The 19884-nt window shown below is 56.0% G+C and overlaps 2 protein-coding genes across 4 annotated transcripts; one reads left to right on the top strand and one right to left on the bottom strand.

The window, feature by feature from the left end:
- Positions 1-160: 160 nt before the first annotated feature.
- GARIN5A (golgi associated RAB2 interactor 5A) lies at positions 161-9362 on the bottom strand. Its single transcript, XM_058425741.1, has 5 exons — positions 9118-9362; positions 8820-8923; positions 8307-8437; positions 1075-1248; positions 161-458 (listed from the first exon to the last, which is right to left on the bottom strand). The coding sequence occupies exons 1-5, from the start codon at positions 9182-9184 to the stop codon at positions 161-163; spliced, it is 774 nt and encodes a 257-aa protein (XP_058281724.1). The 5' UTR covers positions 9185-9362.
- Positions 9363-9427: 65 nt separating this feature from the next.
- EMC10 (ER membrane protein complex subunit 10) lies at positions 9428-19381 on the top strand. 3 transcript variants are annotated; one of them, XM_032169044.2, is made up of 8 exons: positions 9428-9642; positions 10902-10974; positions 11932-12041; positions 13089-13193; positions 13557-13738; positions 13864-13957; positions 14871-14957; positions 15169-15258. In XM_032169044.2, exons 1-7 carry the CDS (start codon positions 9529-9531, stop codon positions 14955-14957), a joined length of 765 nt encoding a protein of 254 aa, XP_032024935.2. In that variant the 5' UTR covers positions 9428-9528; the 3' UTR covers positions 15169-15258. The 3 variants fall into 3 exon arrangements, with proteins under 3 accessions (XP_032024935.2, XP_032024933.2, XP_032024934.2); XM_032169042.2 differs by lacking the exons at positions 14871-14957; positions 15169-15258 and adding an exon at positions 18281-19381; XM_032169043.2 differs by lacking the exon at positions 14871-14957 and having other exon boundaries at positions 15169-16925.
- The last annotated feature ends 503 nt before the right edge of the window (positions 19382-19884 follow it).

The raw sequence follows: 19884 nt of genomic DNA, 5'->3' as shown, positions 1-19884 counted from the left end.
AGGTGAACCCAAGCCCACGTGGAGGCCGGCCCCAGAGGAGCTGCTGGGACGGAGGGAGGGTGCAGGCTAGGGGCAATGACAGTGGCAGCAAGTCAAAGACGCACCCAGGCCACACCCAGAAGGCCACTCTACTGAAGCAGCCGTGTCGGTGTGGCTGCCTCTAGGCCTCGGCAGCAGCCCCAAGAGCTAGACCTGGTGAACCGAAGAGGGAGGCAGCCATGCTGGACAAACTCCTGCCAGGCAGCTGCGCGGACTTGGTGACGATGGCGAAACCGCTCGTGGCCTGCTTGTTGGTTCTTAACAGATTGACTTTTATTAACTTTAATATCTCATCTGCCCGGCCCTGAGGCCAGGTACTTTGATCTCTGGGCATTCGGTGACCTTGAAGGATGCTGGAAGACTCAGAGTCCCCAGAGTTCAGAGGTCCTGGGGTCAAGTCTGGCTTCCACACCTTGGGGCTGGGGAGAGAGAGTTCGTTTCAGAGGCCTTGGCCTGCAGTTAGGGAGTGAGGGGGCGGGGAGGGACTTTGCACTTACTGGAATGGCAGGGGAAGCCAGGTGTCTTAGGGGGCACAGATTCCAGTGCCCCCAGCTTCTAAAACTGGCATCATCCCCTGCTCCACCTTGACCCCCAAGGCCCTACAGAGAACTGGACATTGGGCCTGGCTGACCCCACTCCTTCAGGGCACAGGTTGTCCCTCTCTAGACCCCACTCTGGTATGTCATGGGGAGAGGGGCTGGGGCATGGGTGTGGGTTGGCTGTGTGTGTTCCCAAGTAGGATACGACAGCCCCCTGGGCCAGGGGCGCCAAGGCCCTGGAGAGACTGCTGGCTTCTACCCACAGACCCCCATATCCCTGGGTCACCTCTACTTCCAGACCCAGGAGTCCAGGTCCCAGCCCCTCCTCCCTCAGACCCAGGAGTCTAGGCCCCAGCCCCTCGTCCAGGCCCCAGCCCCTCCTCCCTCAGACCCAGGAGTCCAGGCCCCCAAGCTCTCTCTTCTCTTAGACCTGGGAGTCCTCAGACACCTCCTCCCTGCCCTCTGCTGCCCCACTGCGCTTCCCCCCTCTCCTCACCTCCTCCCACTCCCTCTGGGCCTCCACCTCATCATCATCACCCTCATCTTCATCCTCCAGCACCTCTTACTCCTGCGTGAAGGGCACGGCGGAAGCGGAGAGGAAGTGCAGGCGGTAGAGCAGCCGCACCCACTGGCTGAACTCTCGGTCTTGGGTTTTGAGTGGGGCACGCAGCTGCAAGTAGAAGGTGCGGCTGGTGTTCAACTTGACCTTGAGCTGACACCGGCTTTTGTCGTGGACAAAGAGCTGGACGAACTTCAAGGGGAACAGCCTGGGTGGGAGGAAGGGGCAGCCTCAGGTTCTGACCCTGTCGGGTCCTCTCACACCATCGGGGTCAGGGGTCCCCACCTTGCCACCCCTCCCTCTGCCCCATGAATCCCTTTCACTTTCATTGCCTCTTGAACTTGAGTCCATTCCCAACTTTCTTCCAGCCACATCTCCTTTTTGTCTCCCACTAGTCCTCTCCCCTAAACTCCAGACTCGAATATACAACTGCCTACTTGAAATTTCCATCTGGGGCCGGGTGCGGTGGCTCACGCCTGTGATCCCAGCCCTTTGGGAGGCCGAGGCAGGAGGATCACCTGAGGTCAGGAGTTCGAGACCAGCCTGGCCAACATGGCAGAACCCCATCTCTACTAAAAATACTAAAAGTTAGCCGGGCATGGTAGTGGGTGCCTATAATCCCAGCTACTTTGGAGGCTGAGGCAGAATTGCTTGAACCTGGGAGGCGGAGGTTGCAGTGAGCCGAGATCACGCCACTGCACTCCAGCCTGGGCGACAGAGAGAGGGACTGTGTCTCAAAAAAAGAAAAAAAAAAAATCCCATCTGGGTGTGGGATCTACCATCCGACTCATAACATGTTCAACAGCCCACTTCTCGAGCTCCCTCAGCCCCTCGCACACAGCCTACTCCTCTTGGTCTTCCCTGTCTTAGCTACATCTCCCTCTTGCTTGGTCAAGATCTTGGAGTCGCTGTGGACTCCATGTTCTCACACCCTGATGAGTCCTGACACCACATCCTGGTGGCTCCACTATTTTTTGTTGGTTTTTGAGATAGAGGGTCTCACTCTGTTGCCCAGGCTGGAGTGCAGTGGCACAGTCAGAGCTCACTGCAGCCTCAACCTCTTGGGCTCAAGCAATCCTCTTGCCTCGGCCTCCAGAGCAGCTGGGACTATATGCGCACCACCACGCCTGGCTAATTTTTCTATTTTTATATAGTAGAGATGGGGTTTCACCATGTTGGCCAGGCTGGTCTCCACCTCCTGGGCTCAAGTGATCCTCTCGTCTTGGTCTCTCAAAGTGCCGGTATTACAGGCATGAGCCACCTCACTTTGCCTGCCACCTTTAAAATGTATCCACAATCCAAACCCTTTTAACTCCCTCCTCTGCCACCCTTGGGTCCAGCCACCTGCCTCAGCCCTCAGTCCCTACGGTCTGTTCCCCACAAGTCCCCCAGAGGGCGCAGGTCAACACCTTGGGCAGCTTGGGTCCCTCTGCCCAGAGCCCTCCTGTGGCTCTGGCTCAACAGGAATAAAAACAAAGCCCTCACTGTGGCCCACAGACCTGCAGAGCCCCTTGTTCCCTCTCTGCCCTCACCTCCTGAACCTCCAGCCACACTGGCCTCCCTGGTGTTCCATGAACACACCAGGCTCAGTCCGACCCTGGCACCTTTGCACAGATGGTTCCCTCCACTTGAAAAGCTCTTTCTCCAGGCAAGACTTGCCCCCTCATCGCCCTGTTTTAGGAGCCACGTTCTCAGGGAGGTCTCCCCTGGCCTATTTCAACCACATCCACCCTGTTGAGACTTCCCCATAGTCCTTCCCTGTCTGACGGAGCCCCACAGGCCTTGCCCATCTAATAAATGGCCACCTGTTCCCTCTGCCTGACTGGTAGAGTGCAAGCTCCTGGAGGGCAGGGAGTTCCTGGAGGCCTGCTTTGTCCAGTGGCAAAAGTTTCCCTGGTAACCCGCAGCTGACACGTGGCAGGTGCTCAGTGGATGCTTCAGTGGATGCTTTTTGAGTATCTTGGTAAATTGATTGCTCAGGCCTGCAGCCCGATTTAAGGTCCAACAGGGCAGAGCAGGAAGCAGTCAGGAAAGCGTGAGGATCTTGGCTCAGGTCACACAGCCAGGATTGGTGCCCAGGTCCCATGTTCTCAGCTACAACACTGAGTAGCCAGGTGGCCTCTCTGGTCCAGCAGTATCACTGCCAGGAATGGATCTCACAGACACCCTCACACCTGGGCACAGACACATATGCATGGATCCCTCACACCTGTGCACAGACACATATGCACGGATGTCCCCTGCCACATTGCCTGTAACCGAGATGCCGACAAAACCCCAGTGTCCCTCAGTGGGCAACTTGATTTTTGTCCCCCAAATAGAAGAATAACAGCTGACATTTATGGAGCACTTACTCAGAGCCAGGTGCTATTATATTTACCCAGTTTTCCCCCCAACAACCTTACAGGGTGGGCTCCCTTCTTATCCCTGTCATCCAGATGAGGAAACTGAAGCACAGGCAGGTAGGGCGAGCTTGGCCAAAGCCAGTGATGAAGTAATGCCAGGATTTGAACCCAAGCCGTCTGAGGGCAGGCATTTGTTTAAGGACGTTGCCTACCACTTTAACATGAGGAGGCTGGACACAGCTTGGTGTCTAAGACAGCAGAGCATGTGCAATGGTCAAAAAGAGTCCAACTGTGCAGGCCGGGCATGGTGGCTCAGGCCTGTAATCGCAGCACTTTGGGAGGCCGAGGCAGGCGGATCACCTGAGGTCGGGAGTTTGAGACCAGCCTGACCAACATGGTGAAACCCCGTCTCCACTACAAATACAAAATTAGCTGGGTGTGGTGGCGCATGCCAGTAATCCCAGCTACTTGGGAGCTGAGGCAGGAGAATTTCTTGAACCTGGGAGGTGGAGGTTGCAGTGAGCCAAGATCGTGCCACTACACTCCAGCCTGGGCAACAAGAGTGAGGCTCTGTCTCAAAAAAAAAAAGAGTCTAATTGTGCAAATATGTCTGAAAGAGTGTGGTGGCTGTGCTCATGCCAATACAAAATGGATATGGGTGTTGTGCTGACGAGGGGGTGGGCACAGGGAGAAGTGGTGTATGGCTTGTGGCTACTACTGTTTTTTTTTTGTTTTTTTTTTGAGACAGAGTCTCACACTGTTTCCCTGGCTGGAGTACAATGGCGTGATCTCGGCTCACTGCAACCTCTACCTCCTGGGTTCAAGTGATTCTCCTGCCTCAGCCTCCTGAGTAGCTGGGATTACAAGCGCCTGCCACCATGCCCGGCTAATTTTTCTATTTTTTAGTAGAGAGGGGGTTTCACTATGTTGGCCAGGCTGGTCTCAAACTCCTGACCTCGTGATCCACCCGCCTTGGCCTCCCAAAGTGCTGGAATTACAGGTGTGACCACCGTGCCCAGCCTGTGGCTACTGCTTTTTATTTTATTTTTTGAGAAAAGGTCCTGCTCCCATTGCCCAGGCTGGAGTGGAGTGGCATGATTACAGCTCACTGCAGCCTGGACCTGCTAGGCTCAAGCAGTCCTCTCACCTCAGCCTCCTAAGTAGCTGGGACTACAGACATACCCCACCATCCCTGGCTAATTTTTGTATTTTTAGTAGAGATGGGGTCTCACTATGTTGCCCAGGCTGGTCTTCAACTCCTGGGCTTAAGCAATCCTCCCACCTTAGCCTCCCAAATGCTGGGATTACAGGTGTGAGCCACTGCACCCAGCCTTCTACTGCTGGTTTGTTTGTTTGTTTTGAGATGGTGTCTTGCTTTGTCACCCAGGTTGGAGTGCAGTGGTGAGATCTTGGCCACTGCAACCTCCGACTCCCGGGCTCAAATGATTCTCCTGCCTTAGCCTCCTGAGTAGCTGGGACTACAGGCGCCCATCATCATGTCTGGATAATTTTTTGTATTTTTGTAGAGATGGGGTCTCACCATGTTGGCCAGGCTGGTCTCAAACTCCTGGCATCAGGTGATCTGCCCACCTCGGCCTCCCAAAGTGCTGGGATTACAGGTGTGAGCCATCATACCCAGGCTCTACTGCTGTTTTTAAAGGAAGGATGGATCCATATATATGTGTGTATATATATGTATATGTGTATATATGTATATGTGTGTATATATATGTGTGTATATATACATGTGCGTGTATATATACGTGAACATGTGTGTATACACACACACACACACACACACACACACACACACACACACACACACATATATATCCGTCAGAAACTGCCCCAGAATAGCTCAGGGCTGGAAGTTGGTTAGACAGAAGTGAGGGGCTAGGAGATGAGTCCTGAGGCCACATTTGCAGAGCAAGCTCAATATTCTCACTTCAGTGGTATGTTCATTTGGGAAGGGGTTTTAGGGTGCCGAAGGAGCTTATGAGAGGGTCAAAGCCACTCTCAGCACCATCATTGGTGTTCTTCCAACTGCAGGTCATGATTCAGTGAGTGATGAGATCAATTGGTGAGATACAGTTAGCATTTTAAAATAAAAGGGGCTGGACAAGGTGGGTCGCACGTATAGTCCCAGCACTTTGGGAGGTTGAGGGAGGAGGATTGCTTGAGCCCAGGAGTTCGAGACCAGCTTGGGCAGCATGGTGAGACCCTGTCTCTACAAAAAAATACAAAAATTAGCCAGGTGTGGTGGTGCATGCCTGTAGTCCCAGCTACTCAGGCAGCTGAGGTGGGAGGATCGCTTGTGCCTGCAGAGAACTGTGATCACTCCAGCCTGGATGACAGAGTGAGACCCTGTCTCAAAATTAAATGAATGAATGAATAAATAAAAGCCAGGCACAGTGGCTCATGCCTGTAATCCTAGTGCTTTGGGAGGTTCAGGTGGGAGGATCACTTGAGGCCCAGAGTTCAAGACCAGCCTGGGCAACACAGTGAGATCCCATCTCTACAACACATAAACAAAACTAAGGGCATAGTATAGAAGAGAAGATATCTCAGTGTACTGTACTGGTGTCAGAATACTGCTTTGTGAAAGGTTTTTAACTTAGGCAGGGGGGATTAATAAAGGCTATAAGTAATCTTGAGTACATGAAGGTCAAAATCTGATTTGGCCACGAAATTATAAAAGCAATCTTTTGGATTTCAGAAATGCAGAGAAGGAACTGTGGACCTTCATGTGTGCATGTGTGAGACAATGTGAGTTTGTCCTTCCTTCCCTCCTTCCTCTATTTCTCCCTCCTTACCTTCTTCCCTTTCTTCTTGTCTCTGTCTTCTTTCTTCCCTCTTTTTCTTTCTTTTTTAGAGAACGGGTCTCACTTCATTGCCCAGGCTGGAGTGCAGTGGTGTGATCACAGTTCACTGCAGCCTCGAACTCCTGGGCTCAAGTGATCCTCCTGGCTCAGCCCCAGTAGCTAGGACCACATGTGTGTGCCACCACACCTGGCTAGCTTTGTAATTTTGATTTTTGTAGAGATGGGGTCTCGCTATGTTGCCCAGGCTGGTCTTGAACTCCAAGCCTGAAGTAATCCTCCCACCTCAGCCTCCCAAAGTGCTGGGATTACAGGCATGAGTCACCATACCTGGCATCTCTCTTTCATGAACTGTGAGATGTGGTCAAAAAAGTGAAAGCCAGACAGGCATGGTAGCTCATGCCTGTAATCCCAGCACTTTGGGAGGCCCAGGCAGGCAGATCACCTGAGGTCAGGAGTTCGAGACCAGCCTGGCCAACATGGTGAAACCCCGTCTCTACTAAAAATACAAAAATTAGCCGGGCGTGGTGGCAGGCACCTGTAATCCCAGCTACTCGGGAGGCTGAGGCAGGAGAATCGCTTGAACCCGGGAGGCAGAGGTTGCAGTGAGCCGAGGTTGTGCCACTGCACTCCAGCCTGGAGACTCCGTCTCAAAAAAACAAACAACAAAAAAAGTGAAAGCTACTGGCAGAATGTTTCTTTACTATAGGCACGTAAACATTTCAGTGTTTGTAGCTGGAGTTGGGGCAGGAGCCTTGGGTGAGAGAAAGGAACAGCTTCTGCTGTCTATTTTGTGCTTGTTTTCTCGTATGTTTGCATTACTTTTTCTTTTCTCTATTCTTTTCTTTTTTCTTCTCTTTTCTTTTGAGACAGAGTCTCAGTCATTCTGTTACCCAGGTTGGAGTGCAGTGGCATGATCTTGGCTCACTGCAACCTCCACCTCTTGGGTTCAAGCGATTATCCTGCCTCAGCCTCCAGAGTAGCTGGGATTACCGGCGCCCCCACCACACCTGGCTAATTTTTTTTTTTTTTGAGATGGAGTCTTGCTCTGTCGCCCAGGCTGGGGTGCAGTGGCATGATCTCGGCTCACTGCAACCTCCACCTCCTGGGTTCACGCCATTCTCCTGCCTCAGCCTCCCGAGTAGCTGGGACTATAGGCGCCCACCACCACGCCCGGCTAATTTTTTGTATTTTTAGTAGAGACGGGGTTTCACTGTGTTAGCCAGGATGGTCTCGATCTCCTGACCTCGTGATCCATCCACCTCGGCCTCCCAAAGTGCTGGGATTACAAGCGTGAGCCACCGCGCCCGGCCTCGCTAATGTTGGCCCTGGCTAATGTTTTGTATTTCTGGTAGAGACAAGGTTTTGCTATGTTGGCCAGGCTGGTCTCAAACTCCCGGCCTCAAATGATCCGCCTGCCTTGGCCTCCCAAAGTGCTGGGATTACAGGTGTGGGCCACTGCACCCGGTCTGCTTAGTTTTTCAATGAAAAAATATGACATAAAGGGGCAGTGTGGAGTGAGGCACAGGAGGGCTCAAGACCCGTGAGATCCACAATCATGACAAGCTTGGCGTTCCAATCCTGGCCCACTCTGGAGCCACAGTGGGACCCTGGGCAACTGGCTCCCGGCTCTCTGAGCCTCAGTTTAGCTCTTTGGGGGATGGGGCTAAGGGACCCCACCATGTGAAGATATGAGGTCAGAGGTGAGATAGCATGCATGGCCTAGGGGCATCTGGCATGAGCAGGCCCTGTGGAAATGGTCATTCTCCTGACCCCTGCTGGGGCATGGCTGAGGACTGTCCCCTTCAGGTCTGTCTAGTCTCTGATTTCTGGCCCCTGAGGGTTGCTCTGTCCTTGTTCTCCCGGGTAGATGGCAGCTCAGGGAGGGCCGGTAGCACCACCAGCCTGGCCCTGGGGGTGGTCTGGATGACGGGAGGTACTGCTGGGGGCTCAGGTGCCTGGAGCTGAGGGAGGAAGGGCTCTCGGCTGAGGTGGGGGCAGTTACCCGAAGAGTTGCAGGTGTCTGTTCTCCTTGGCAGGGCCGGCCAGAAGCAATAGGTCTGGGAGCTCCAGGGCTGGACTGGAGGCTGCCACCCCCATGGTGACCTCGTTGGCAACTTCTCCCAACCGAGTCACCTGGGGCCAGAGGTCAGAGGTCAGGGGCAGCGTAGATGTCGGAGCAGAACTGGGGAGGGATCAGAGGTGAGGAATCTTGGTAGGGGAAAAGGTCATGAACCAGGTGAGTTGAAAATCAGGCTGGGGGCCAGATATCTTGAAATTAAAGTTTAAGAATCAATCATATGGGTGTGAAGTCAGGGAAACTGACGCAAGGGAATTAGAGGCCAGGGTTCACAAAGAATCTAAAGAACTAGAGGTATGGGGCGTCAGAGGTCACATAGGAGTTGGGAGCCGGGAATCCCACGAGATGGGCGTTATGGGGGAGCAGGGGCTTTCCAAGTCAGGAGGAGGTTGAGGGGCAGGCCGAGGCTCGGGATGAGGGGGTTCTGGGGCTCCCTACCTGCACGAAGTTGCTCTCAAAGATGGGGAAGTCCCGAAACTGGTCGAATTCGCCGCTCTGGAGGTAGCGTTGGAGCCGTCTGGGACGGCCCGTGGGAGAGGCTGGAACCAAGAGGCATTTTACCAGGACGAAGTCTGGGGTCGATCCTGGGAGGCTGTGCCTGGCTCCCCAGCCGGGAGGGCCCGGCACAGCCCCGCGCAGAGGACGGGGTATCAGATGTCCCCGAATTGCCGGCCCCATCCTACTTGGTTCCCTCACTAGGTCCAACCCCTCCAGGCCTGGCTCCCTCTCTCCCCTGCCATCCCACCTGGTTCCACCTCGCCAGCTCCACCCAGGGCCGGCTTAGGGCCGCGATCCCGCCTCATCGCAATGTCCCCGCCCGACGGGAGCGGACGGAGGAGCCGAGGGAGAAAGCGAGAGGGCGGGACTACGCGCACTGTGACGTCATGATGCGGAGCGGGCTTTATGACGTCACACAGAAGCGGGTTCCTGGTTTGTGATGACGTCCTGGAGGGGGCGGCTCCTGGAGGTCAGGCTAAAGGGGCGGCCCCATCCTGCTGACGTCAGGCCACAGGTGCGGATGGGCGCCAGTGCGCAGGCGCCGGGGCCCAGCGCAGGCGCACGGGCGTCAGGATGCGGTCTGTTTCTCCCGGCGTGCTCCGCGGCTCTTGGCTCACAGCCGTCACTTCGCTGGTGGGAAGGAGCCGAGATGGCGGCAGCCAGCGCTGGAGCAACTCGGCTGCTCCTGCTCTTGCTGATGGCGGTAGCAGCGCCCAGTCGAGCCCGGGGCAGCGGCTGCCGGGCCGGGACTGGTGCGCGAGGGGTGAGTGCTCTTTAGCTGTGCATAGCGGGCGCGGTCTACAGATGTCGCAGGTCTTGGGTCTTTAGGTGAGTTACAGACGGAAGGAGGCTGCGCAGGGCTGAGAGGGAAGAGGTGGGAGATCCCTGGAAAGCCAGGCCTCAGTCACGCACGCGCAGGAGGGGCCTCGCCAGTGCACCGGGTTGCAGCGACTGGGAGGAAGAACAAGAGCACCTGTCGGAAGGCTCTGGCTCGGGAATATGTATGAGGGGGCGGGGCTGGGGGGTGTGGAGTCTTGGAGAAGCCGACGTCGGGGCGGTTAAAATGAAAGAGGCATGCTGAAGCCGGGCGCGGTGGCTCATATGTCATCCCAACGCTTAGGGAGGCCGAGGCGGGAGGACTGCTTGAGGCCAGGAGTTCAAGACTAGCCTGGGCAACATAGCGAGCCCTGTCTCTACAAAAAATACTAATAAAAAAAAAATTAGACCGGTCGCGGATGGCTCATGCTTGTAATCCCAGCACTTTGGGAAGCCGAGGCGGGCGGACCACTTGAAGTCAGGAGTTCGAGACCAGCCTGCTCAACATGGTGAAACCCCGTCTCTACTACAAATACAAAAATTAGCTGGCTGTGGTGGCAGGTTCCTGTAATCCCAACTACTCGGGAGGCTGAGGCAGGAGAATCGCTTGAACCCAGGAGGCAGAGGTTGCAGTGAGCTGAGATCATGCCACTGCACTCTAGCCTGGGCGACTGAGCGAGACCCTGTCTCAGAAAAAGAAAATAAGGCGTGGGAGGGGGCCCTTGAGGAAGTGGAGAGGAATTTTGCCTCCTGAATATGCAAGTTTGGAGATTGGAGAAAAGGAAAGTATGAATCTTGAATGTGCTTGATAGGGACTGAACTCAGGCTGCATGTTGGCTATTGGGCTGTCAGGTAATAAGGAGGCCATTTGAATATTAGCATGAAAAAGAAGCCTTGAGAGAGGGAGGGTGTCATTTAACTCATGAGTATTTGTGGTGCAAGGCTTGGAAGTGACCTTGGGATAGTTGCTTTGGCAATGTGGTTAGGCATGTTTGTAGGGTCTGGTTTTCTGGGGGTGAGGGAGTCCAGAGTATGAATATTCATGAAATGGGTGGTTTCTAGTGAAATAAAGGCAAGCAGCAACGATTAACCTGAAGATAAGGCTCCTCCCTCAACCCACCAGTTTGTCTGTCCTGGGCTCTGTGGGTGACTATCATGCTGAGGGCGTGGGTGGTCCTCACCTGGGGCCTTCTGTGTCCTCTGCAGGCCGGGGCGGAAGGCCGAGAGGGCGAGGCCTGTGGCACGGTGGGACTGCTGCTGGAGCACTCATTTGAGATCGGTGAGTCAGGCAACGTCCTCTCCTAGACACTTAACATTGGTGCCCTGAGAAGTCAAGACTTGGAGTCCGGGTGCCTCCTGTCGTATGACATTTACTAACATCCATTTAGTAACAGATTTGCCTCAGGTTGGGGGAAAGGGGGACATGAAAGAAGAGAAACACTGTCTTTAAATGCCCCCTTGCCTGTGAGACAAATCTCAGTTTTTAAAAGGTCAGCACAGCAGTAATAATTTCAGAGCCGGCTTTCCTGATCAGTCGCCATGTGCCCAGCATTAGTAGTTCCACGCTTTGCAAGTATTAACTCAGATGTCCTCACAGCAGCCATGTGAGGTGGTAGGTGTTCGTGTCAGCCCCTTTTTCCAGAAGAGGAAGTGGGCTCAGAGTAGGCACCACACAAGGTCTCATCGTGTGTGAGTGGCAGAGCAGGGGCCACTTCAAACCCAAACTTAAATTGCCATGATGCAGGTGTCCAGGTTCCCAGAGCTGGATGTCAGTGCTGCCCAGAGTGTAGTAATCGAGTCTGAGGCCCCGAACCTGAGGGCACAAACCCTGAAGCTGGTGCCCCTCTGCAGACCCCGGCATCTGCTCAGTGAACAGCTCCCCTGATTCTGACACAGCCAGGTAGTTGGGAATTCCTGAACTCCACAGCCTCCGTATTTTGCATTTGGGGAAGCTGAGGCTCAGAGAGGTTGTATGGCTGTCCCTGGGTCACCTGGCGAGGCAGAGGCAGGATTTGGGAGCTGTGGGATTCATGCATCTGCTACGGGTTGCCTTGTGAGGTGGAACATGGTGGAGGTGTCCCCACTTTGCAGATAGGAAAATGGGGGCCAAGATGGGGAGGGAACCTGGTCACTCGGGTGGAGGACAGGCTAAATTTTGAAGCTGGACCTCCTGGCCCCTGCCTGGGTTGAAGGGTGGGCGGGGGAGGGGGCGTCTCTGAACCTGAGCTCCTCACAGATGACAGTGCCAACTTCCGGAAGCGGGGCTCGCTGCTCTGGAACCAGCAGGATGGTACCTTGTCCCTGTCACAGCGGCAGCTCAGCGACGAGGAGCGGGGCCGACTCCGGGTGAGGTTTGGGGAACTCAGGGCTGGGTGTGGATGGGGCTGGAGGGTTTCCAGCTATCTGTTCAGCCACCCCCTGCTGGTCCCTGGCAGCCTTCCCTCCAGGCCCAGGTGGGCTCCCAGTACCTCCTGCCACTCTCAGCCTCTGTCCTCGATGACTGCCCCTGGTGGAACAGCATTGCAGTTCGTCTTAGTGCTGCCAGGCACAATGTCCTGCGTCACGGCCTCTTCCCGCACTGCTCCCTCTGCCCGCAGACCCCTTTCCCCCACAGGTTCACACAATTGGCTCCTCTTTTCCAGATTCAGCTGAGCTGTTTCATGACCACTTAGATGAGATTTGCTTGTGAGGGGAAAGAGATCCTCAAAATAGCTATGGTTGGACAGGAGCTCCCTTCTGTCACCCTGTGTTGTGGCAGCCTCAAGGGCCCAGCTCAGTTCTCCGTAGGGGTCATGCAGAGAGGCCCCAGGGCTCCAGGCAGCAGGATAGAGAGGGAGAAAGAGGGGCAGAAGGAGCAGCAGCATTTAGAGAAAGCTTGCAAAAGCTGGCACAACCCATTTTACCCATCGGCCAGATGTAGCTGTGAGGGAGGCTGGGGAGTGCAGGCTTGATTCTGGTGGCCACGTGGTGAGGTCTGCCTGAGCAGCCTTCCTGCATGGTGTCCACATGATTATCTTGTCACAGCTGCCCCCAAACAGAATTTATTGTGCGTGTAACTGGTACGTCCAGGCGTAGGGTGGATGCCAGGTGCGGCTGGATCCAGGCACAGGGGAGGCTTCCTCAGGACCCACTCCATCGCTGGGCTGGGCTTTGCCCTCCTTGTGGTGGCTTCTCCCCTAGGTGGGGCGGTCCCAGCTGCTCCTGGCCTCACCCACCAGCCAGGCCACCCCAACAGGAAGAGTCCTGGGCAGACTCAGGTTGGCCAGCCTGGGGAGTGTAGGCCGTGAGGTGGGTGGGGCTGGAGAGGGGCCTTCGCGGAGGCCTGGTAGGCATCACAGCCTGTCCAGGGCTGGCACCATCCTTTTGACCAGCACCCTTTTCTCCCATCCCCAGGATGTGGCAGCCCTGAATGGCCTGTACCGGGTCCGGGTCCCAAGACGACCTGGGGCCCTGGATGGCCTGGAAGCTGGTGGCTATGTCTCCTCCTTTGTCCCTGCGGTGAGTTGGTGTTGAGGACAAGCCCCCTTCTCCCTTGTCCTCCTTACCCCCTACCCTGGTCCTGCTTCCACCATTCGAACCCTTGTGTTTCTGGAGCCCGCAGAGGCCTGGGAGACTCAGATCTGGCCTTGCCCTCCAAGGCCTCCTGGTCTGGAGGGGTCGGTCCAGGTAGCGGGTGCTTTCATGGGGATAGCATTGTGAGGACTCCGGGGTGGGGGGTGGTTGAGCTTGGGCCTGAGGGTGACGGGGAACCATGGGAAGGTTTTGAAAAATGCTCCGGGGGTCCTGTGGTGTGGGGGGGGAGGTTAGGGTGGAGCCCAGGCAGCAGGCTCCCCACCTCCATTGACCCCACTCCCCCTACAGTGCTCCCTGGTGGAGTCGCACCTGTCGGACCAGCTGACCCTGCATGTGGATGTGGCCGGCAACGTGGTGGGCGTGTCGGTGGTGACGCACCCCGGGGGCTGCCGGGGCCATGAGGTGGAGGACGTGGACCTGGAACTGTTCAACACATCGGTGCAGCTGCAGCCGCCCGCCACAGCCCCGGGGTGAGCCTGCTTCTGCTGCCTTCGCGGTGCCCTTGCCACCTGCCCCGGCCCTTCCTGCTGCCCTCAGGGTCTCCAGGTCCCTGGACTCCGGACCTCACCCTTCTCCTTCTCTCCTCTTGCCCCAGCCCTGAGACGGCAGCCTTCATCGAGCGCCTGGAGATGGAACAGGCCCAGAAGGCCAAGAACCCCCAGGAGCAGAAGTCCTTCTTCGCCAAATACGTGAGTGGGGCTCCCCCGCCTCCCCTATTCCCTTCCCGACAGTCCCGGCGCCTGGCCAGGCCCTCCGTGCTCCCACCCAGACTCCCCTATGGTGCTTGGGCCTGCTCCTCGTCCTCCGGGCCTCCTGCATGGGGGCCCCTTGTCCTCTGGGCCTCCTGTGTGTCCTGGTACCTGGGCTGAGGCTTGTTTGCAGGAAGAGGGTACGGAGGTGTGGTCAGGGGAAGTTGGGCCAGCTCTAGGGCGCAGGGTCCTGGGGGAGGTCTCGGCCTGAGCTAGGCTGGAGCCGTGAAGCTGGAGAGGAAGGGAACAGTGGAGGTTTCAAAGGAACCAGGGAGGCTTGGAAAGGAGGGGCGAACAGTTTCTCCAGGGGGTTGTACAGGAAGGAGAGAGGAGTGGGTCCGGGAGGGATGTGGCACAGGGAGGGGCATTGGGGGCAGCAGGGTGCCCGGGAGGCCTCCTGGAGCTGAGGAGGGAGGGGCCTGTGCTGCCAGCAGCAGGTCTGAGTCCCGGGGGCTTGGAGGCTGAGGCGTGGGGTGGGGAGGCTGGGGATGGCCAGGGGAGGTGGCTTCCGCCTAGGCCTCTGGTCCCTTGAGTGTGGAGACTGGTGTTAGGTTGTGGCACAGGAGCCCAGGCAGGCCAAGGCCAGCGAGAGGTCTGTGTGGCCCAAGGCAGGCTAGGAGGATGCTGAGGCTGGGATGGCTGAGCCCTGCCGTGCTGAGCGCCCTGCCTGAGGGCCTCACCCGCCCCGCCTGGATAGTCCAACAGCTGTGCTGCAGGGAACTGAGGCCCAGAGGCTGAGCCCTTGCCTGCTGGGCCCTGCCCTGCTGCCCACTCGAGCGCCCTCCTGCTCCCTGCTGGCCCTAGGGCCCCACGGCTGCCCGCTGGCCCTGACCTGCGCTCCCTCCCTCCCCAGTGGCACATCATCCTGGGGGGGGCCGTGTTGCTCACAGCCCTGCGTCCTGCTGCGCCAGGGCCCGCGCCACCGCCACAGGAGGCCTGAGTGAGGACCGAGACCCCTGCCCCTCCCTGTGCCCCACCGGCCCTCCCTGACCTGTAGTGATGTAGGGGACCTGGGCGCCCTCCCCTTACGCGGCCTCCCCTCATGCCGGACCCCACCTTCCCCACCCTGGGCGGGTGATGCCCACACTCAACCTCCTTCCCCTCTCTCTCTCTTTCTGTGTCTGTCTGTCCATCCTTCTGTCCGGCTGCAGTGGATGTACATCATTCCCGTCGTCCTGTTCCTCATGATGTCAGGAGCGCCGGACACCGGGGGCCAGGGTGGGGGTGGGGGTGGGGGTGGTGGTGGGGGTAGTGGCCGGTGAGGGCCCAGGCTGGTCAGCGTCCCGTCTTGCACACCCAGGGGCCTCCCTTTCTGCTGGAGTCCCCTGTGTCCTCTGCCATCCCAAGAAAGGTTTGCTGGTCCTTCCTTTCCCCCCGTCCCACGAGGCCACCTGGGCCAGCCCCTTGTCTTCCGCCTTCCTGCTGGCAGAGGAGCGGCTGGATTGGGGCCTTTGGCACAGGAGCCAGTATCTCCTGTGCCCGCCTCCCCCATGGCCCCATGCAGCCCCAGGGGCTTCCCCCTTGCCCATGGAATAGAGCCCAAGATCCTGGCCACTATGCCAGTTCTGACCTTGCATCCCCCTACCCCGAGCCCATGCAGTCTGGGAACATGCCGCCTTCTCTCCAGCCTCTGTGCCTTTGTTCCAGGTGGTCTCACCCTCCTGGCCCTGGCTGGGCTAGGTGGTCCTGTCCAGGCTCCTGCAGTGCCTCCCTCACTTTGACACTGGACTAGGATGCAGCCTCCCTTCTGTGTCCCCTTGAGGGTACCCTGGGTCCCCTCATCAGGGGCAGAGGCACGAAAGAGTCAGGGCTGGATGGCCAGGGGCTTCTGGGCCTGACGCCTAGCGCAGCCTCTGGGGTTGTGGTTTGACATTTGTCTGCCTGGTGCAAACAAGGAATCCTTGCCTTCAGGGTGACAGGCCCTCCACAGGCCTCCAGACTTGAAGGAAAAGGTTTAAGATAAAAAAGAAAAGAAAACCAACAGTTAGTGGAGTCAAAGCCCAGACACTGTAAATAGAACCCCCTCCAGCGCCCCCCGCCGCCCAGCATCCTGCTTGGACCGCGGTGCTTCGAGGGCCTGCGGGCCTTTGCTGTGTGCCGCCCTCCCTGTAAGTCTATTTAAAAACATCGACGATACATGGAAATGTGTGAAGGTTTTGAAAAGCTACAGCTTCCAGCAACCAAAAGCAAGTGTTGTTTTGGCAAGACGGTCCTGATGTACAGGCTTGATTGAAATGCACTGCTCACTTGATACGTTATTCAGAAACCCAAGGAGTGGCTGTGTCCATCCTCATGGCTGTGTGAAGCTCAGCTGTGTCGTGTGGCAGTTTATTAAACTGTCCTGCAAATCGACACGCAGCTAGCCTCCTGCATTGTGTGGTTATAAATAGCACCCTAGTGAATGCTCTCGTCCAGTGTCTCCTGGGTGTGGTTTGAATGACCTCGGGATGCATGACTAAAATGGAATTACGATGGCAGGTCGGAAACGCACTTACGAACAAGTGATGGTTCACGTGAGTCGACTGTCAAGACCAGGAGGTGGTGCACCGTGAGGTGTTGTCTTCCCTCCCGTCACTTCTTTTTGTTTTTGAGACAGGGTCTCGCTCTGTCACCCAAGCTGGAGTGCAGTGGCGGTACCTTGACTCACTGCGACCTCCACCTCTCAGGCTCAGCAATTCTCCCACCTCAGCCTCCTGAGTAGCTGGGATTGCAGGCATGCGCCGCCACGCCCGGCTAGTTTTTGTATTCTTTGTAGAGACGGGGTTTCACCATATTGCCCAGGCTGGTCTTGAACTGCTAGACTCGAGTGACCCACCTGCCTCGGCCTCCCAAAGTGCTGGGATTACAGGCGTGAGCCACCGCGCCTGGCCTATTTTTGGTAACTTTAATAAAGAAGATAGTCTTAACATTGCTGACTTCTGTTTCTTTCTTCACTTGCAGGAGGTAGCTTATGCTTTTTCTGTCTTCATTCCATGTGAATCCTGCTTCACTCTTTTCCTAGATGATTCCCGAAATATTTACTAATGCTTTTTTTTTTTTTTTTGAGGCCGAGTCTCGCTCTGTCACCCAGGCTGGAGTGCAATGGCACGATCTCAGCTCACTGCAACCTCCGCTTCCTGGGTTTAAGCGATTCTCCTGCCTCAGCCTCCCAAATAGTGGGGATTGCAGGCGCCCGCCAACACACCTGGCTAATTTTTGTATTTTTAGTAGAGACAGGGTTTCACCATGTCGGCCGGGCTGGTCTTGAACTCCTGACCTCAGGTGATCTACCTGCCTCAGCTTCCCAAAGTGCTGGGATTACAGGCATGAGCCACTGCGCCAGGCCTCCTGATGCTTTTTGGGAAGTGTTCACAACTCGGAGTCCTGGTCCCTGTGTCTGATCTGCAGATGCCTTCTACCCCGGCACTGGGGGCACATCTTAGTTTTCCTGAGTTGAACATTGGGATCTTTATAAGCCTGATTATATCCTTTTCCCTCTAAGACTCGGTTGCTTTCAGGCTGGCAGAGTTACTCTGTGGGGTATTCCAGGAAATGCCTGAGCTCCTTCAGGCTCCCCTAGGGTCCTGTTCTTATTAAACTTTTCTTCCCGGTCTTGCTGGTCCCTGGGGAACCCACTCACTATTTTATTTTATTGACCGGGGTATCCAGGGATGAAGTATGAAACTCAAAAGATAGAGTAGGTTGGCCAGGCATAGTGATTCATGCCTGTAGTCCCAGCTGTTTGGGAGGCTGAGACAGGAGGATCGCTTGAGCCCTGGAGTTCGATGCTTCCTGAGCTGTGATTGAACCACCGCACTCCAGCCTGGGTGGCAGAGGGAGACCCTGTCTCCAGAATAGACAAAAGATGCAGTGGGATCCACGTTGAGAAACCGTATGCTCACCCCGGGCTCCAGCACCCACTTCCCCTCCCTGGAGGCAGCCTGAGTTTTCTGTCCCCTGGTATGCTGCAGATACTCTGCACAGAAACAAGCAGATGCACATGTCAGCAGTTTTGCAAGTGTTGCTCTTTTCCCTCACCACCTTTTGACATAGCTGGGGCAGTTTCCATCTCTGGTGTAAGGTGCCATCTTATTCCATCTCTGGTGTAAGAGTGTTTTGCTGGATTTGAGTTGTTCTAAGCAGCACTGCAGGAATTCCCCTGTTCTGCTGGATCGTTTTGCACGCGTGTGCGTCTGTGGAAGACATGGCCCGGTGGGGCCCCACCTTGCTGGGGGACAGGGATGTGTGTGTAATGGTGATGCATGCTTCCCCTTGTTACTCCAGGTGTCTGCTGCATCCCTTCACCCTGGAGGTTCCAGACAGCCCCTCTTCACCAGCGATTCCCCCCAACTCATCTCCAGCTCAGATCCCACCCCTGATCTCCAGACTCATGGCCCCATCTGCCTCCTGGGCTCCTTCCCCAGGATGTGCCTCAGGGGCCACTAAAGGAGCCAGTGCCTCCCACCTGCCCGGATCGGGTGCTCCTCCAGGGATCTTTGTTCCAGAGAGTGGTGCCACCACCTGCCCAACCTCATGGACGAGAGCACTGCCCTGTCCCAATCACGTTCCCCTATGCACCACCATACCTACCCCTAAAGTTCTTCCTGGCCTCATCCCTTCACCTCTGTCTCCATGGCCTTGGTCCCAGCTCAAGCCTCGTCCTCTGCCACCTGGACCATCAGCCCAGCCTCCTCTTTGGCCTCCTAGCCCCCAGCATCCCCCCTCCGTCCATCCCCCTAATGGAGGGCTTTCTGACACTAGAGCTGACCTCACTACTCCCCTGCTCACAGCCCTCCCCGTGGCCACTCACCTCCCCCAGGATAAAGTCCCAACCCATCCTTCTGTGTCTCTTCCTCTCTGTCTCCACTGTCCTGACCCTAACTCAACCCTCATTCTCTGCCTCCTGGACCCTCATCCCAGCCTTGTGACTTCTGGTCTAAGAAGTGAGAGCACCTGGCAAGGTAAATGCTCTAGGAGGGGTTGCTCCCTCCCATTTCCTGCCACCAGAAAATGTTATCTGCTCCGTGGCATTGAGAAAGTTTCCCTCTTCCCAGCCTAGGGTTTCATGTGGGCATTTAGGTGCTCCCAGTACATAGTTGCATGGCAAGCAATCCTAAAATATACAAGACTACGTTTAGTATTTTGTAAAATTCTTTACTAACCCCAAATTGTCTACTGGCAACTATAGGCTCCTTTTTTTGGTGGATGGGGGGCAGGTGTGTTTGTGGGATGGAGTTTCACTTGTCACCCAGGCTGGAGTGCAGTGGCTCAATTTTGGCTCACTGCAACCTCCACCTCCCAGGTTCAAGCAATTCTCTTGCCTCAGCCTCTTGAGTAGCTGGGATTACAGCCGTGTGCCACCACACCCAGCCAATTTTTGTATTTTTATTATTTTTTTATTTTTTTATTTTTTATTTTTTTTTTCTCTTTTTTTTTTTTTTGAGACGGAGTCTCGCTCTGTCACCCAGGCTGGAGTGCAGTGGCGCAATCTCGGCTCACTGCAAGCTCCGCCTCCCGAGTTCACGCCATTCTCCTGCCTCAGCCTCTCCGAGTAGCTGGGACTACAGGCGCCCGCCACCACGCCCGGCTAATTTTTTGTATTTTTAGTAGAGACGGGGTTTCACCGTGGTCTCGATCTCCTGACCTCGTGATCCGCCCGCCTCGGCCTCCCAAAGTGCTGGGATTACAAGCGTGAGCCACCGCGCCCGGCCCAATTTTTGTATTTTTAGTAGAGACCGGGTTTCACCATGTTGGCCAGGCTGGTCTTGAACTCCTGACCTCAAGTGATCCACCTGCCTCAGTCTCCTAAAGTGTTGGGATTACAGGTGTGAGCCACCACCCCTGGCCTCTGTAGGCTTCTTTAACCCATCAGAGAGACTCGCTGGTAA

The sequence above is a fragment of the Hylobates moloch genome, unplaced genomic scaffold (genome assembly GCF_009828535.3).
Source record: "Hylobates moloch isolate HMO894 unplaced genomic scaffold, HMol_V3 SCAFFOLD_12, whole genome shotgun sequence".
Taxonomy (NCBI): domain Eukaryota; kingdom Metazoa; phylum Chordata; class Mammalia; order Primates; family Hylobatidae; genus Hylobates; species Hylobates moloch.
The sequence above is the reverse complement of the archived record's forward strand: the minus strand, read 5'-3'. Positions and strand labels throughout refer to the sequence as shown.

Bases quoted from the DNA above. Each gene is read 5' to 3' on its own strand.
- GARIN5A (XM_058425741.1), bottom strand. From the start codon at position 9,184: ATGAGGCGGGATCGCGGCCCTAAGCCGGCCCTGGGTGGAGCTGGCGAG. The intron at 1,249-8,306 runs GTAACTGCCCCC...TTCTACTTGCAG, and splicing joins AGACACCTGCAACTCTTCGG to CTGCGTGCCCCACTCAAAAC. The intron at 459-1,074 runs GTGAGGAGAGGG...CTCTCTCCCCAG, and splicing joins CCCAGAGGGAGTGGGAGGAG to CCCCAAGGTGTGGAAGCCAG.
- EMC10 (XM_032169042.2), top strand. From the start codon at position 9,529: ATGGCGGCAGCCAGCGCTGGAGCAACTCGGCTGCTCCTGCTCTTGCTG. The intron at 13,194-13,556 runs GTGAGTTGGTGT...CTCCCCCTACAG, and splicing joins TCTCCTCCTTTGTCCCTGCG to TGCTCCCTGGTGGAGTCGCA. The intron at 13,958-18,280 runs GTGAGTGGGGCT...TTGTTACTCCAG, and splicing joins AGTCCTTCTTCGCCAAATAC to GTGTCTGCTGCATCCCTTCA.